The sequence below is a fragment of the Saccoglossus kowalevskii genome, chromosome 19 (genome assembly GCF_978046115.1).
Source record: "Saccoglossus kowalevskii chromosome 19, keSacKowa6.1, whole genome shotgun sequence".
Lineage (NCBI taxonomy): Eukaryota > Metazoa > Hemichordata > Enteropneusta > Harrimaniidae > Saccoglossus > Saccoglossus kowalevskii.
Window position 1 is genome coordinate 31,562,386 of NC_140659.1, and position 18,292 is coordinate 31,580,677.

Sequence of the window (18,292 nt, forward strand, 5' to 3'; positions counted from 1 at the left end):
TTAACTAGAATTCCTCACTAAGATAATCATTGTTTCACAAAGATGTTCAACTGAACAAACTAAAAGTAAATATAATAATATATTCAGAGATTCTAGAACACATGATCAGATTTGTTACTGGTCTATTACATAAGAAAATATGAACTAATTTATTCCTTGATTTATTTTCCAGGGAGCAAGGGGTATGGGTTACCAGCCCTCGCCTGGCATGCAGAACAATCCAACTCCTCCTATGGGGCCTGGAGCACAGAATATCCCTCCAGCATATCTTTCGTCTCCAGGAGCGCCTCCTAGTGATAAGTTTGGTCCTGATATCAAGCCTCCTGTAATGCCACCACGTATGTAAAAAACTTCATTTGTTATTTATTGCACATCAGCTAAATGTGTCCTTTTTTTATTTTCAAAACTGTGTTCAAGTTAAGCTCATTCTTTGTGCTACCAGCGATAGTCTTTTTTAAACAGTGCTCTCATGCAGCCAGTTTTATGAGTGTTAGCTGGCTTGTTTATTATTTCATGGGAACGCTCGCTACTATTGAATAGAGCCTTCAAGGACGGCGTTTAGTCTCATATACTCATTCCTGCCAATATTATCCAGGAACATTCTTAGTAGCAAGAATGTGGCAAGTTTTTTTATATTTTTGTATATAATAAGTCTGTCTACTGAATATCATGTTTATGATAATCAATTTTTTTTTATATTCAATTTTAGCCGTTAATGATGAGATGCGTTTAACGTTCCCAGTACGTGATGGTGTAGTGCTGGTGCCATTCCGATTAGAACACAATTTGGCTGTTAGTAATCATGTCTTCCACCTTCGACAATCAGTGCATCAGACGTTAATGTGGAGGTAAGAATTACCAAACACTGGTGTTTACACCTAACAGCCAGGGAAATTATTTTGGTACTTGGCGTATGCCTACTTCATGCCTACTTATTTCGACAATTTCTTTCTCAGGTCTGATCTTGAACTACAGTTTAAGTGTTACCATCATGAAGATCGACAGATGCATACTAACTGGCCAGCGTCTGTGGCGGTTAGCGTCAATGCCACACCATTACACATTGAAAGAGGAGAGAATAAAACGTCTCATAAACCACTCTACTTAAAAGAAGTTTGTCAACCGGGGCGGAATACGATCCAGATAACAGTCTCTGCGTGTTGTTGTGTAAGTACAAATTCAACTCATCAATTCTTTGTATGTCTTATTTGAAAACATGAGTATAGCTACAGAAATCTATTCAATCAAATCATTCAACTAATTTTGTTGTTTTTTTCAGTCTCATTTATTTGTGCTTCAGTTGGTACACAGACCAACGGTTAGGTCAGTACTGCAAGGGCTACTTAGAAAGAGACTATTGCCCGCCGAACACTGCATTACGAAAAGTAAGTAAATGACGTTACGTCGTAATATGCAACATTAGCATTCTGTGGTCTCTAATTGCAAGCATTGTTTAAATTTACTGAATGTCCTGACATTGTTATTTTTCTAGTAAAGCGCAATTTCACAAGTGTGGCGGCATCCAGTGGTGGTTCGTTGAACGGCGAGGATGGTGTTGAACAAACTGCGATAAAAGTCTCTTTAAAAGATCCAATCACATTCAGGAGGATAACACTGCCCTCTAGAGGCCATGATTGTAAACATATCCAATGCTTTGATCTAGAGTCTTACTTACAACTCAACTGTGAAAGAGGTTCATGGAGATGTCCTGTTTGCAAGTAAGTCATGTGATGTGAACTGACCAATCCATGCTTGTTTGCCTCTTCAACCATTTTAGAATGTATATCATGTGATGTGAACTGACCAATCAATGCCTGTATGCCTCTTCAACCATTTTAGAATGTATATCATGTGACGTGAACTGACCAATCAATGCTTGTATGCATCTTCAACCATTTTAGAATGTATATCATGTGATGTGAACTGACCAATCAGTGTTAATCATGTGTTGCCAATTTGCTAATTATGTTTTCTGTTTTTGTTAACAGTAAAACTGCATTGTTAGAAGGATTAGAAGTTGACCAGTTTATGTGGGGTATATTGACTGCTGTGCAATCAGCCGATTTTGAGGAAGTGACAATAGATGCATCAGCGAGTTGGAAACCTGTGCCGGTGAAACCAGATATGAACATAAAAGAGGAAGACCCAGGTAGGCATAAAACCAGTAGTAGAAATCTTATTGGTGAGAGTACTAATGCTTGGTAGGAAATGACATGTAGTTTGGTACCAACTAGAATATTGCAGTAAATATTGATTTGAATCAGATAGGCCTGTTTATAAATGAGATGGTACTAATATTATATTATTGTTTTATATTTATAATTTTATGAAATAAATTGATGGTTTTTTTTTTTCAGATCTTACATGCCAGTCAGCCAAGCGGTTTAAACCAAATATGTCACCGGGAAATATGAATATGGCTAATCTTCACAATTTTGATCCTATGGTTCCGTCACCGTTCTCATCAGTACCCCCTGGAGCACCAGAATATGCAGGTACACTTCTACTTTAAGGCTAATCTATTCATTGTTAGTACTCCTTTAGTTTCTGCAAAACCTAATGTTGCATCTCACTCCCATTATCTTAGGTGAAAGCTGGGGTCAAAGGTTATGTAATGAATCTAATTTGCTACGATTTGGGAAATTGAGTTACGTGAATTATGTGAATTACACCTTTTGTATTTATGTAAATATTAAAACATGATCTTATGCTGTGCCATTTGTTATCAACACTTGTAGATAAGGTTAATTCAGTTTATAAAAATATTAAAACATGATCTTATGCTGTGCCATTTGTTATCAACACTTGTAGATAAGGTTAATGCAGTTTATGTAAATATTAAAACATGATCTTATGCTGTGCCATTTGTTATCAACACTTGTAGATAAGGTTAATTCAGTTTATAAAACAATTTTAATTGCATATCAATCTAGATCCACTCAACTATTTCTGGTCCTTAGTAATTTTTTGTTTTGTGTTTTTTTTATATTTTTCTTTCATGTACAGGTGGTGGAAATTACGATTTTAATTTTCCCAATATAGGTCCAGGCTCCGTTCCCACGCCAGGACCTGGGGGGCAGTCGTTACGAGGAGGCCCCAGTCCGGCTGGTTCACAATACGGAAATGCATATGAGCAGTTCCACAGTCCAGGGCATCCGTCACAAGGGCCTCCCATGCCTCCAAGTAATTATGTAGGTCCGCAAGCACCAAATACATTCAGCAATATGCCTGGAAGGCAGACGTTGTCACACTTTGATGATGGGATAGCGAGTAGTGACCTGGTATCAGTGGAAAAACAAATTAACCCAAGTATACCACAGCAGGTAAGATCACATCATTTAATTGTAACAGGCTGAACCATTTCAGTTTAAGGTGGCTAGACTGAATACTAGTAAGAAAACACCTATACACCCTTAAGACATAATGGTACATCCTGCTTAAATTTCACCAGTCCATTCCTCAGAAATGATAGTATATCTCTAATGGTAAAATGGTATATCCCCGCATGATATTAAAACTTATCCACCTATCCGTGTAAGAGAATATTCTTTAATGATGTATCATTCATTTTATTTTAAATTTTTCAGATGAGGCGATCAAGGATTAACCAAGGAATAACGACACAACCACTTCGGCACCCTCCTGATATGCCAACGCCATCACCTCAGCAACCACTCACACCACAGCAACCAACCCCACAACCACCACCGCAGCAACAACAGCAGCAGCAGCAGCAGCAGCAGCAACAACAACAACAACAGCAGCAGCAGCAGCAACAGCAATCAAATAATGGACCAAGAACGCCGCAGACTCCACTCATGCAGAACCCCCACACACCCCAACCAGTAAATCAACAACCAACAACAGTGTCACAACAACCACACACACCACATCCACAGCCTCATACGCCTCACACTCCTCAACCACAGCAGTCAGCGCCACCATCCTCACAAAGTCAACAACAGCAACCCCAAGGAAATCAGGGGCTGAATCAAGGAAATAACCAAACTGGAAACAACAACACAAACAACAATAGTAGTACGTCAAGTAATGTCTGTCCTCCAGCAAATACACCAACAACAAACAGTGCAACAAACGATCTTGGATTCGATCCTGGTATTGTTATTGACCAGAGTGAAGGCCATGAAGACTTAGATGTAAGTATCATTTTGTAATTTTCACATGTGTCTCACCAAGGTCAACACATGATTCACAAGGTCAACACATGATTCACAAGGTCAACACATGATTCACAAGGTCAACACATGATTCACAAGGTCAACACATGATTCACAAGGTCAACACATAACTGTCAATACATGGGTGATAGGTTGGTATATAGTTGAAATTGTCCACATATTCTTGTAACCCAATAATGAAAAGTTCTTTTTTGTTGTTTCAGCTGCTTCCAGAAAATGTGGTTGACCCAAATGAATTATTATCTTATCTGGGACCTCCTGATTTACCAAATAACGGTGACACAAGTGAAGACTTGCTATCTCTCTTTGATGCATAGTCACATTGGTACATTTTGCACACAAAAGATTAGTTGTTGCTGTCGCCATGGAGACACTTAACTATGGACAATTTTCCACAGCAGTGTACATGCTTCTACCATGTAAAGAGCAAAGCTTGCCAGCCCTGGACAAGAATTTGACTTTTTTGTGCTCACCGACCAGTGCAGATGTAGTAGATGCTTATGGTGCTTGTTTGTTTCCACCACTGAAGTAGTTTTTGTATTTGTTCCATACCTTGCTTTAAATATACGGATGTGACTGCTCATTGTCAGCAAAACAAATATGCGTGTAGTTTAAAATTGCCATAAATGGACAATTTGCTTCAGCTTGTTACTACAGCAACTTTAAGAAGAAGCTGCCATTTTGTGTCATTTTAGTGTAAATGTGAAATACGAGACTGAAGCTCCTGTCAACACTGACATATCAAGGGGGAATTATGATTGGCTAATGTTGTAGTTGCCGAACTGCCGAAAACTTTGAAAACCAGCTGCAACCCAGAATGCACTGCTCACAGTTGCTATGGATCATGTACAAATAAACAGGTTGCAAAGAATTAATTACGGCAAGGCAGTATGCGGTACCTCCAATGGAGGATGAAAATACAACAGTATTTTGTACATAAACATGAGAAAAAACATGACAATATTGATGTCATGCATAGGAAAACTACAGAAAATCAAAACTTCTAGAGTTTGAAAGAAAAAAATAAAGAAAGAGAAAGTCTATGTTTCAAACAGAGATTTTATCATGTGACAGACATTGACTGTTTACAGGTTGTTATTTATATAACTTTCAAAGTTTGACGAATCAGAGAAAATGGTACACGTGTACCAAACTATATAAAATGTATGTGCATTCGCTGTATATTGCCATATCAAATATTTATATCTACGTAGCTCACAAAAGAGAAAAAAAAGTTAAAAAAAACTTTTATTTGCTGACAATAGTTTGCATTATCAGTTTGTTTAGTTTTCCTCTTTTATATCCTCATCTCTTTCTACTTCCCAATTTTATTTTTTTTTTGTGGTTTTCCACTTTTTAAAAACAGTTTGTTCGCAAACTTTGCTGCATGCAGAGTGGCTCCTGCCCATCATTCCTTCACATGCTCCGCACCCCTGTGTTGAAAAATAGAATAACCTGGCTGTTACAATCATGTTAGGAGGGTCAGCTCATCGTGCGTGAGTTATTAACTCTGAAACATGCAACATTTTTTAACCTGACCAAATTTGCTTGTGTGGAAGACACAAAATATGAATATTTTTTATTTATCAATGCTGATAAAATGAATAGAATGAAGTAACAAAGAATGGAAGAGATAAACTGCAAACTATTTATCAGTGTATGCTTAAAAATGGCTGACTTTTGGCTACAGAGTGTATTTTAACTCGGAGATGAAGTGTAGCTGTGTTTTGTATATATTTATATTTCCTGATTGTGTGGGTCAAAAAAGTAGTTTTTACTATAAATAGCCGAATAGAAACCACTTGTAGTCCAAAAAAATTGCACCTAGTCTTGACTGGGAAAACAACTTTTTGTTCCCTAGTGAATGACTAAAATGACCACCATAATTTGCTCTTGGTTGATTGTATTCCATTTTGTAGAAAAAAAAAGAATCAACAAATTTACTACCCTAAATTGTAAAACCTTTCCGGCTTGTAGTGCAGATGAGTAAATATGTAAATTGCCATGACAACAGGTAACCTTTCAACTATTGTGTCACCATGACGATATTATTGTTACTGATCAGGTGTCAAGACTGCAGCATTATAAGAAGTTTCCAGCATTCCAATTTTTACAGTTTTTGTCTGTGATAGGTTGTACACACCAAATTCTGTGCATGTGATCAACCCTTAATGAACGGCAAAATATTATAATATTCATGATAGTTTGATTTATGTAATTATTGTACCAGATGAGTCATACTATGATATCCATGGTGATGCACTGAAACTCTTACTTATACTTTCACCCTACTTCTTGGAATCCATGTCCATCTTGTGAGAGATTACCACCTCCCCCTATCCCTCCCAGAAATTACCACCACCTCCTATCCCTCCCAGAAAACTGTTCATTGGAAACATGCTATAACATTTATGGGGTGATTAGGTTCTCGTCGCAGGATGAAGACTAAAATTTTGATTTGAAAGGTTCATACTTGGCCCCATTTAGTCTAGATACATCCATTACCAGTATTTTTATATTTGAGAATTTGTTTATATGACCCTCCCTCACTCACTGACTTGTACTCTACGTAACAATGTGGGCATCATATTCTCATTACTCTATGCCTTGGCAACATACAGGTAATTCCATAAAGGCATAAATGTTATTTTTATAAAATATAAGTGTTTTATAAATTTCAAATGACAGTTAAAAACAACTTGACCAAACACAATTCGTGTAATAGGCATTACAAAATGGCTACTATACCAACGAAAGCGTCTTTGGATTTGAATAAAGTGTGGGCTTGTCTTGGGTAAATGTTACACAAGTATTTTATAATTTAACATGAAAAACTTTGATGCCAGTAAGCTAATTACATTGCTGTGGTTGTTGTGGCGCTCTTTCATTACACCACATGTCCATGTAAAGTATGTAGTACTATTCAAAATAAGTTTAACAAAGAGTAGTAAATGTACAGTATTATTGACTAAATTTGATTATTTCCATTATATTTTAATATAACGTGTGCATCTCCTACAGTCAATAAAGAATATGATACCCAGTGTTGATACATTGAGAATATTTGTCTGAGGGACAGAAAACCAAAACAAGTGATGGTACACTTTTGTAGAGATAAATCTTTCTGCACAAACTTGTCCATGATTATAGTCCAAATTTTACCCCTTTCCTCCAATCACACAAACTTGTCGAGATGGAGCTAATTATTGTCTCTGCATTCTGAGAATGTTGATTTGCATATTAGCATCAGCTTTTGAAATTTGTATCACAAATATACTTAAAAATACACAATTGTTCTTTAAAATGGAATGTAAAATATGTAACCTAAATCCTGATTGGTTTACAACCAACTTTATGTTATTGTGTAGAGGTTTCTGAACCAATGAAAACCTTTATACTAATAGTATTATTTTAGAAATCAAGTGAGCCAGTGCTGATTCTTGCAGTTTGAGACATTACAACAAAAATACATTAAAAGTTCTTTGTAAATTCAAAGATACTTCAAAATTTTTTTACATTTGGATGCATTTTAAAATTTGACACTGCAAGTTTGAGTTATGGTTTTGATATTTTCTACTAGTGTATATATTTTAGACATAGTCTCTGACAACTGTACGCATTTTTATCAATTGTTGTACTCTGTATGCTAGTTCAACGCACTTCTCCCGAATCGCCATCATGCAAAGGGAATTATTTTGTACTGTAAATATCCCAATATTTTCAGTGTGTGTATCTTTACCCTATTCTGGTATGTCTTCCGTTTTAGCTGTCCCCATTATTTTTGTTGTCATTACCCATGATGCATTGTGCCTGGTGCAATTTTGTTGACCTCCAAATCATACTGCAATGTACGTAGACAACACTCAATATTTATCTAATAAAATACAATATATACATTTAAAAAGGTGTCTGCGTATTTTTCACTTTGAGAGGTATCTCATTTGGGAGGGGCACAAATAAAAATCTTACAACAGTTCTTCCATATTGAAAATGTCAAATGTTAAACACAATCTATTTGCCTCAAATTATTTAAAAGAAAATATGACCACATTTTCACACTGAAATTCATGGCTGTCCCTTGTGTGTATCTGGTCTTGATGTGAAATCTGGTAAACCATCAGTGGTTACACAACCACCTGCAGTGGCAGGCATGTGCACACGTCCAAAATAATAAATATGGTTGACCAGCTAGACTCAATGCTAAATATGTGGTTGACCAGCTAGACTCAATACTAAATATGTGGTTGACCAGCTAGACTCAATACTAAATATGTGGTTGACCAGCTAGACTCAATACTAAATATGTGGTTGACCAGCTAGACTCAATACTAAATATGTGGTTGACCAGCTAGACTCAATACTAACTATGTGGTTGACCAGCTAGACTCAATACTAAATATGTGGTTGACCAGCTAGCCTCAATACTAAATATGTGGTTGACCAGCTAGACTCAATACTAACTATGTGGTTGACCAGCTAGCTTCAATACTATGTGGTTGACCAGCTAGACTCGATACTAACTATGTGGTTGACCAGCTAGACTCAATACTAACTATGTGGTTGACCAGCTAGTCTCAATACTAACTATGTGGTTGACCAGCTAGCCTCAATACTAACTATGTGGTTGACCAGCTAGCCTCAATACTGACTATGTGGTTGACCAGCTAGCCTCAGTACTAACTATGTGGTTGACCAGCTAGACTCAATACTAACTATGTGGTTGACCAGCTAGCCTCAATACTAAATATGTGGTTGACCAGCTAGACTCGATACTAAATATGTGGTTGACCAGCTAGCCTCAATACTAAATATGTGGTTGACCAGCTAGCTTCAATACTAAATATGTGGTTGACCAGCTAGCCTCAATACTAAATATGTGGTTGACCAGCTAGACTCCATACTAAATATGTGGTTGACCAGCTAGCCTCAATACTAAATATGTGGTTGACCAGCTTGACTCAATACTAATTATGTGGTTGACCAGCTAGCTTCAATACTATGTGGTTGACCAGCTAGACTCGATACTAACTATGTGGTTGACCAGCTAGACTCAATACTAACTATGTGGTTGACCAGCTAGTCTCAATACTAACTATGTGGTTGACCAGCTAGCCTCAATACTAACTATGTGGTTGACCAGCTAGCCTCAATACTGACTATGTGGTTGACCAGCTAGCCTCAGTACTAACTATGTGGTTGACCAGCTAGACTCAATACTAACTATGTGGTAGACCAGCTAGACTCAATACTAAATATGTGGTTGACCAGCTAGCCTCAATACTAACTATGTGGTTGACCAGCTAGCCTCAATACTAACTATGTGGTTGACCAGCTAGCCTCAATACTGACTATGTGGTTGACCAGCTAGCCTCAGTACTAACTATGTGGTTGACCAGCTAGACTCAATACTAACTATGTGGTTGACCAGCTAGACTCGATACTAAATATGTGGTTGACCAGCTAGCCTCAATACTAAATATGTGGTTGACCAGCTTGACTCGATATTAATTATGTGGTTGACCAGCTAGCCTCAATACTAACTATGTGGTTGACCAGCTAGACTCAATACAAACTATGTGGTTGACCAGCTAGACTCAATACTAACTATGTGGTTGACCAGCTAGACTCAATACTAACTATGTGGTTGACCAGCTAGTCTCAATACTAAATATGTGGTTGACCAGCTAGTCTCAATACTAAATATGTGGTTGACCAGCTAGACTCAATACTAACTATGTGGTTGACCAGCTAGACTCAATACTAAATATGTGGTTGACCAGCTTGACTCAATATTAATTATGTGGTTGACCAGCTAGCCTCAATACTAACTATGTGGTTGACCAGCTAGACTCAATACTAACTATGTGGTTGACCAGCTAGTCTCAATACTAAATATGTGGTTGACCAGCTAGACTCAATACTAACTATGTGGTTGACCAGCTAGACTCAATACTAACTATGTGGTTGACCAGCTAGACTCAATACTAACTATGTGGTTGACCAGCTAGACTCAATACTAACTATGTGGTTGACCAGATATACTCAATACTAAATATGTGGATGACCAGCAAGACTCAATACTAAATAAGTGGTTGACCAGCTAGACTCAATACTAACTATGTGGTTGACCAGCTAGACTCAATACTAACTATGTGGATGACCAGCTAGACTCAATACTAAATATGAGGTTGACCAGCTGGACTCCATACTAAATATGTGGATGACCAGCTAGACTAAATGCTAAATATGTGGTTGACCAGCTAGACTCGATACTAAATGTGTGGTTGACCAGCTAGACTCAATACTAACTATGTGGTTGACCAGCTAGACTCGATACTAAATATGTGGTTGACCAGCTAGACTCAATATTAACTATGTGGTTGACCAGCTAGACTCAATACTAACTATGTGGTTGACCAGCTAGACTCAATACTAACTATGTGGTTGACTAGATATACTCAATACTAAATATGTGGATGACCAGCTAGTCTCAATACTAAATATGAGGTTGACCAGCTAGACTCAATACTAACTATGTGGTTGACCAGCTAGACTCAATACTAACTATGTGGTTGACCAGCTAGACTCAATACTAACTATGTGGTTGACCAGCTAGACTCAATACTAAATATGTGGTTGACCAGCTAGACTCAATACTAAATATGTGGTTGACCAGCTAGACTCAATACTAACTATGTGGTTGACCAGCTAGACTCAATACTAAATATGTGGTTGACCAGCTAGCCTCAATACTAAATATGTGGTTGACCAGCTAGCCTCAATACTAAATATGTGGTTGACCAGCTAGACTCCATACTAAATATGTGGTTGACCAGCTAGCCTCAATACCAAATATGTGGTTGACCAGCTAGACTCAATACTAACTATGTGGTTGACCAGCTTGACTCAATACTAATTATGTGGTTGACCAGCTAGCTTCAATACTATGTGGTTGACCAGCTAGACTCGATACTAACTATGTGGTTGACCAGCTAGACTCAATACTAACTATGTGGTTGACCAGCTAGTCTCAATACTAACTATGTGGTTGACCAGCTAGCCTCAATACTAACTATGTGGTTGACCAGCTAGCCTCAATACTGACTATGTGGTTGACCAGCTAGCCTCAGTACTAACTATGTGGTTGACCAGCTAGACTCAATACTAACTATGTGGTTGACCAGCTAGCCTCAATACTAAATATGTGGTTGACCAGCTAGACTCGATACTAAATATGTGGTTGACCAGCTAGCCTCAATACTAAATATGTGGTTGACCAGCTAGCCTCAATACTAAATATGTGGTTGACCAGCTAGACTCCATACTAAATATGTGGTTGACCAGCTAGCCTCAATACTAAATATGTGGTTGACCAGCTAGACTCAATACTAACTATGTGGTTGACCAGCTAGACTCAATACTAACTATGTGGTTGACCAGCTAGTCTCAATACTAACTATGTGGTTGACCAGCTAGCCTCAATACTAACTATGTGGTTGACCAGCTAGCCTCAATACTGACTATGTGGTTGACCAGCTAGCCTCAATACTAACTATGTGGTTGACCAGCTAGACTCAATACTAACTATGTGGTTGACCAGCTAGACTCGATACTAAATATGTGGTTGACCAGCTAGCCTCAATACTAAATATGTGGTTGACCAGCTTGACTCGATATTAATTATGTGGTTGACCAGCTAGCCTCAATACTAACTATGTGGTTGACCAGCTAGACTCAATACAAACTATGTGGTTGACCAGCTAGACTCAATACTAACTATGTGGTTGACCAGCTAGACTCAATACTAACTATGTGGTTGACCAGCTAGTCTCAATACTAAATATGTGGTTGACCAGCTAGTCTCAATACTAAATATGTGGTTGACCAGCTAGACTCAATACTAACTATGTGGTTGACCAGCTAGACTCAATACTAAATATGTGGTTGACCAGCTAGCCTCAATACTAAATATGTGGTTGACCAGCTAGCCTCAATACTAAATATGTGGTTGACCAGCTAGACTCCATACTAAATATGTGGTTGACCAGCTAGCCTCAATACCAAATATGTGGTTGACCAGCTAGACTCAATACTAACTATGTGGTTGACCAGCTTGACTCAATACTAATTATGTGGTTGACCAGCTAGCTTCAATACTATGTGGTTGACCAGCTAGACTCGATACTAACTATGTGGTTGACCAGCTAGACTCAATACTAACTATGTGGTTGACCAGCTAGTCTCAATACTAACTATGTGGTTGACCAGCTAGCCTCAATACTAACTATGTGGTTGACCAGCTAGCCTCAATACTGACTATGTGGTTGACCAGCTAGCCTCAGTACTAACTATGTGGTTGACCAGCTAGACTCAATACTAACTATGTGGTTGACCAGCTAGCCTCAATACTAAATATGTGGTTGACCAGCTAGACTCGATACTAAATATGTGGTTGACCAGCTAGCCTCAATACTAAATATGTGGTTGACCAGCTAGCCTCAATACTAAATATGTGGTTGACCAGCTAGACTCCATACTAAATATGTGGTTGACCAGCTAGCCTCAATACTAAATATGTGGTTGACCAGCTAGACTCAATACTAACTATGTGGTTGACCAGCTAGACTCAATACTAACTATGTGGTTGACCAGCTAGTCTCAATACTAACTATGTGGTTGACCAGCTAGCCTCAATACTAACTATGTGGTTGACCAGCTAGCCTCAATACTGACTATGTGGTTGACCAGCTAGCCTCAATACTAACTATGTGGTTGACCAGCTAGACTCAATACTAACTATGTGGTTGACCAGCTAGACTCGATACTAAATATGTGGTTGACCAGCTAGCCTCAATACTAAATATGTGGTTGACCAGCTTGACTCGATATTAATTATGTGGTTGACCAGCTAGCCTCAATACTAACTATGTGGTTGACCAGCTAGACTCAATACAAACTATGTGGTTGACCAGCTAGACTCAATACTAACTATGTGGTTGACCAGCTAGACTCAATACTAACTATGTGGTTGACCAGCTAGTCTCAATACTAAATATGTGGTTGACCAGCTAGTCTCAATACTAAATATGTGGTTGACCAGCTAGACTCAATACTAACTATGTGGTTGACCAGCTAGACTCAATACTAAATATGTGGTTGACCAGCTTGACTCAATATTAATTATGTGGTTGACCAGCTAGCCTCAATACTAACTATGTGGTTGACCAGCTAGACTCAATACTAACTATGTGGTTGACCAGCTAGTCTCAATACTAAATATGTGGTTGACCAGCTAGACTCAATACTAACTATGTGGTTGACCAGCTAGACTCAATACTAACTATGTGGTTGACCAGCTAGACTCAATACTAACTATGTGGTTGACCAGCTAGACTCAATACTAACTATGTGGTTGACCAGCTAGACTCAATACTAACTATGTGGTTGACCAGCTAGCCTCAATACTAAATATGTGGTTGACCAGCTAGACTCGATACTAAATATGTGGTTGACCAGCTAGCCTCAATACTAAATATGTGGTTGACCAGCTAGCCTCAATACTAAATATGTGGTTGACCAGCTAGACTCCATACTAAATATGTGGTTGACCAGCTAGCCTCAATACTAAATATGTGGTTGACCAGCTAGACTCAATACTAAATATGTGGTTGACCAGCTTGACTCAATACTAATTATGTGGTTGACCAGCTAGCTTCAATACTATGTGGTTGACCAGCTAGCCTCAATACTAAATATGTGGTTGACCAGCTAGACTCCATACTAAATATGTGGTTGACCAGCTAGCCTCAATACTAAATATGTGGTTGACCAGCTAGACTCAATACTAACTATGTGGTTGACCAGCTTGACTCAATACTAATTATGTGGTTGACCAGCTAGCTTCAATACTATGTGGTTGACCAGCTAGACTCGATACTAACTATGTGGTTGACCAGCTAGACTCAATACTAACTATGTGGTTGACCAGCTAGTCTCAATACTAACTATGTGGTTGACCAGCTAGCCTCAATACTAACTATGTGGTTGACCAGCTAGCCTCAATACTGACTATGTGGTTGACCAGCTAGCCTCAGTACTAACTATGTGGTTGACCAGCTAGACTCAATACTAACTATGTGGTTGACCAGCTAGCCTCAATACTAACTATGTGGTTGACGAGCTAGACTCGATACTAACTATGTGGTTGACCAGCTAGACTCAATACTAAATATGTGGTTGACCAGCTAGCCTCAATACTAAATATGTGGTTGACCAGCTTGACTCGATATTAATTATGTGGTTGACCAGCTAGCCTCAATACTAACTATGTGGTTGACCAGCTAGACTCAATACAAACTATGTGGTTGACCAGCTAGACTCAATACTAACTATGTGGTTGACCAGCTAGACTCAATACTAACTATGTGGTTGACCAGCTAGTCTCAATACTAAATATGTGGTTGACCAGCTAGTCTCAATACTAAATATGTGGTTGACCAGCTAGACTCAATACTAACTATGTGGTTGACCAGCTAGACTCAATACTAAATATGTGGTTGACCAGCTTGACTCAATATTAACTATGTGGTTGACCAGCTAGCCTCAATACTAACTATGTGGTTGACCAGCTAGACTCAATACTAACTATGTGGTTGACCAGCTAGTCTCAATACTAAATATGTGGTTGACCAGCTAGACTCAATACTAACTATGTGGTTGACCAGCTAGACTCAATACTAACTATGTGGTTGACCAGCTAGACTCAATACTAACTATGTGGTTGACCAGCTAGACTCAATACTAACTATGTGGTTGACCAGATATACTCAATACTAAATATGTGGATGACCAGCAAGACTCAATACTAAATAAGTGGTTGACCAGCTAGACTCAATACTAACTATGTGGTTGACCAGCTAGACTCAATACTAACTATGTGGTTGACCAGCTAGACTCAATACTAACTATGTGGTTGACCAGCTAGACTCAATACTAACTATGTGGTTGACCAGCTCGACTCAATACTAACTATGTGATTGACCAGCTAGACTCAATACTCACTATGTGGTTGACTAGATATACTCAATACTAAATATGTGGATGACCAGCTAGTCTCAATACTAAATATGTGGATGACCAGCTAGACTCAATACTAAATATGAGGTTGACCAGCTGGACTCCATACTAAATATGTGGATGACCAGCTAGACTCAATGCTAAATATGTGGTTGACCAGCTAGACTCGATACTAAATGTGTGGTTGACCAGCTAGACTCAATACTAACTATGTGGTTGACCAGCTAGACTCGATACTAAATATGTGGTTGACCAGCTAGACTCAATATTAACTATGTGGTTGACCAGCTAGACTCAATACTAACTATGTGGTTGACCAGCTAGACTCAATACTAACTATGTGGTTGACTAGATATACTCAATACTAAATATGTGGATGACCAGCTAGTCTCAATACTAAATATGTGGATGACCAGCTAGACTCAATACTAAATATGAGGTTGACCAGCTAGACTCAATACTAACTATGTGGTTGACCAGCTAGTCTCAATACTAACTATGTGGTTGACCAGCTAGACTCAATACTAACTATGTGGTTGACCAGCTAGACTCAATACTAACTATGTGGTTGACCAGCTAGACTCAATACTAACTTTGTGGTTGACCAGCTAGACTCAATACTAACTATGTGGTTGACCAGATATACTCAATACTAAATATGTGCATGACCAGCTAGACTCAATACTAACTATGTGGTTGACCAGCTAGACTCAATACTAACTATGTGGTTGACCAGCTAGACTCAATATTAATTATGTGGATGATCAGCTAGACTCAGTACTAACTATGTGGTTGACCAGCTAGACTCAATACTAAATAAGTGGTTGACCAGCTAGACTCAATACTAACTATGTGGTTGACCAGCTAGACTCAATACTAACTATGTGGTTGACCAGCTAGACTCAATACTAACTATGTGGTTGACCAGCTAGACTCAATACTAACTATGTGGTTGACCAGCTAGTCTCAATACTAACTATGTGGTTGACCAGCTAGACTCAATACTAACTATGTGGTTGACCAGCTAGACTCAATACTAACTATGTGGTTGACCAGCTAGACTTAATACTAACTATGTGGTTGACCAGCTAGACTCAATACTAACTATGTGGTTGACCAGCTAGACTCAATACTAACTATGTGGTTGACCAGCTAGACTCAATACTAACTATGTGGTTGACCAGATATACTCAATACTAAATATGTGATTGACCAGCTAGACTCAATACTAAATATGTGCATGACCAGCTAGACTCAATACTAACTATGTGGTTGACCAGCTAGACTCAATACTAAATAAGTGGTTGACCAGCTAGACTCAATACTAACTATGTGGTTGACCAGCTAGACTCAATACTAACTATGTGGTTGACCAGCTAGACTCAATACTAAATATGTGGTTGACCAGCTAGACTCAATACTAAATATGTGGTTGACCAGCTAGACTCAATACTAAATATGTGGTTGACCAGCTAGACTCAATACTAACTATGTGGTTGACCAGCTAGACTCAATACTAAATATGTGGTTGACCAGCTAGCCTCAATACTAAATATGTGGTTGACCAGCTAGCCTCAATACTAAATATGTGGTTGACCAGTTAGACTCCATACTAAATATGTGGTTGACCAGCTAGCCTCAATACTAAATATGTGGTTGACCAGCTAGACTCAATACTAACTATGTGGTTGACCAGCTTGACTCAATACTAATTATGTGGTTGACCAGCTAGCTTCAATACTATGTGGTTGACCAGCTAGACTCGATACTAACTATGTGGTTGACCAGCTAGACAAAATACTAACTATGTGGTTGACCAGCTAGTCTCAATACTAACTATGTGGTTGACCAGCTAGCCTCAATACTAACTATGTAGTTGACCAGCTAGCCTCAATACTGACTATGTGGTTGACCAGCTAGCCTCAGTACTAACTATGTGGTTGACCAGCTAGACTCAATACTAACTATGTGGTTGACCAGCTAGCCTCAATACTAACTATGTGGTTGACCAGCTATCCTCAATACTAAATATGTGGTTGACCAGCTAGACTCGATACTAAATATGTGGTTGACCAGCTAGCCTCAATACTAACTATGTGGTTGACCAGCTTGACTCGATATTAATTATGTGGTTGACCAGCTAGCCTCAATACTAACTATGTGGTTGACCAGCTAGACTCAATACAAACTATGTGGTTGACCAGCTAGACTCAATACTAACTATGTGGTTGACCAGCTAGACTCAATACTAACTATGTGGTTGACCAGCTAGTCTCAATACTAAATATGTGGTTGACCAGCTAGTCTCAATACTAAATATGTGGTTGACCAGCTAGACTCAATACTAACTATGTGGTTGACCAGCTAGACTCAATACTAAATATGTGATTGACCAGCTTGACTCAATATTAATTATGTGGTTGACCAGCTAGCCTCAATACTAACTATGTGGTTGACCAGCTAGACTCAATACTAACTATGTGGTTGACCAGCTAGTCTCAATACTAAATATGTGGTTGACCAGCTAGACTCAATACTAACTATGTGGTTGACCAGCTAGACTCAATACTAACTATGTGGTTGACCAGCTAGACTCAATACTAACTATGTGGTTGACCAGCTAGACTCAATACTAACTATGTGGTTGACCAGATATACTCAATACTAAATATGTGGATGACCAGCAAGACTCAATACTAAATAAGTGGTTGACCAGCTAGACTCAATACTAACTATGTGGTTGACCAGCTAGACTCAATACTAACTATGTGGTTGACCAGCTAGTCTCAATACTAAATATGTGGTTGACCAGCTAGACTCAATACTAACTATGTGGTTGACCAGCTAGACTCAATACTAACTATGTGATTGACCAGCTAGACTCAATACTAACTATGTGGTTGACTAGATATACTCAATACTAAATATGTGGATGACCAGCTAGTCTCAATACTAAATATGTGGATGACCAGCTAGACTCAATACTAAATATGAGGTTGACCAGCTGGACTCCATAC

The 18,292-nt window shown here is 38.5% G+C and overlaps 1 protein-coding gene across 3 annotated transcripts in view; it reads left to right on the plus strand.

Annotated features, from left to right (window-relative positions):
- Positions 1-8,103, plus strand: part of LOC100329065 (Zimp10-like protein) — a 45,883-nt gene extending 37,780 nt beyond the window's left edge. For 2 of the 3 annotated variants that reach the window (XM_085493870.1, XM_085493872.1), the window contains 10 exons: positions 173-338; positions 710-848; positions 957-1,167; positions 1,280-1,385; positions 1,493-1,718; positions 1,989-2,149; positions 2,358-2,495; positions 3,007-3,323; positions 3,588-4,157; positions 4,403-8,103. In XM_085493870.1, coding sequence (XP_085349996.1) covers positions 173-338; positions 710-848; positions 957-1,167; positions 1,280-1,385; positions 1,493-1,718; positions 1,989-2,149; positions 2,358-2,495; positions 3,007-3,323; positions 3,588-4,157; positions 4,403-4,516 — 2,148 coding nt within the window. In that variant the 3' untranslated portion in view covers positions 4,517-8,103. The remainder of the gene's footprint in view (positions 1-172; positions 339-709; positions 849-956; positions 1,168-1,279; positions 1,386-1,492; positions 1,719-1,988; positions 2,150-2,357; positions 2,496-3,006; positions 3,324-3,587; positions 4,158-4,402) is intronic. The other variant, XM_085493871.1, reaches the window with a different exon arrangement.
- Positions 8,104-18,292: the final 10,189 nt, after the last annotated feature.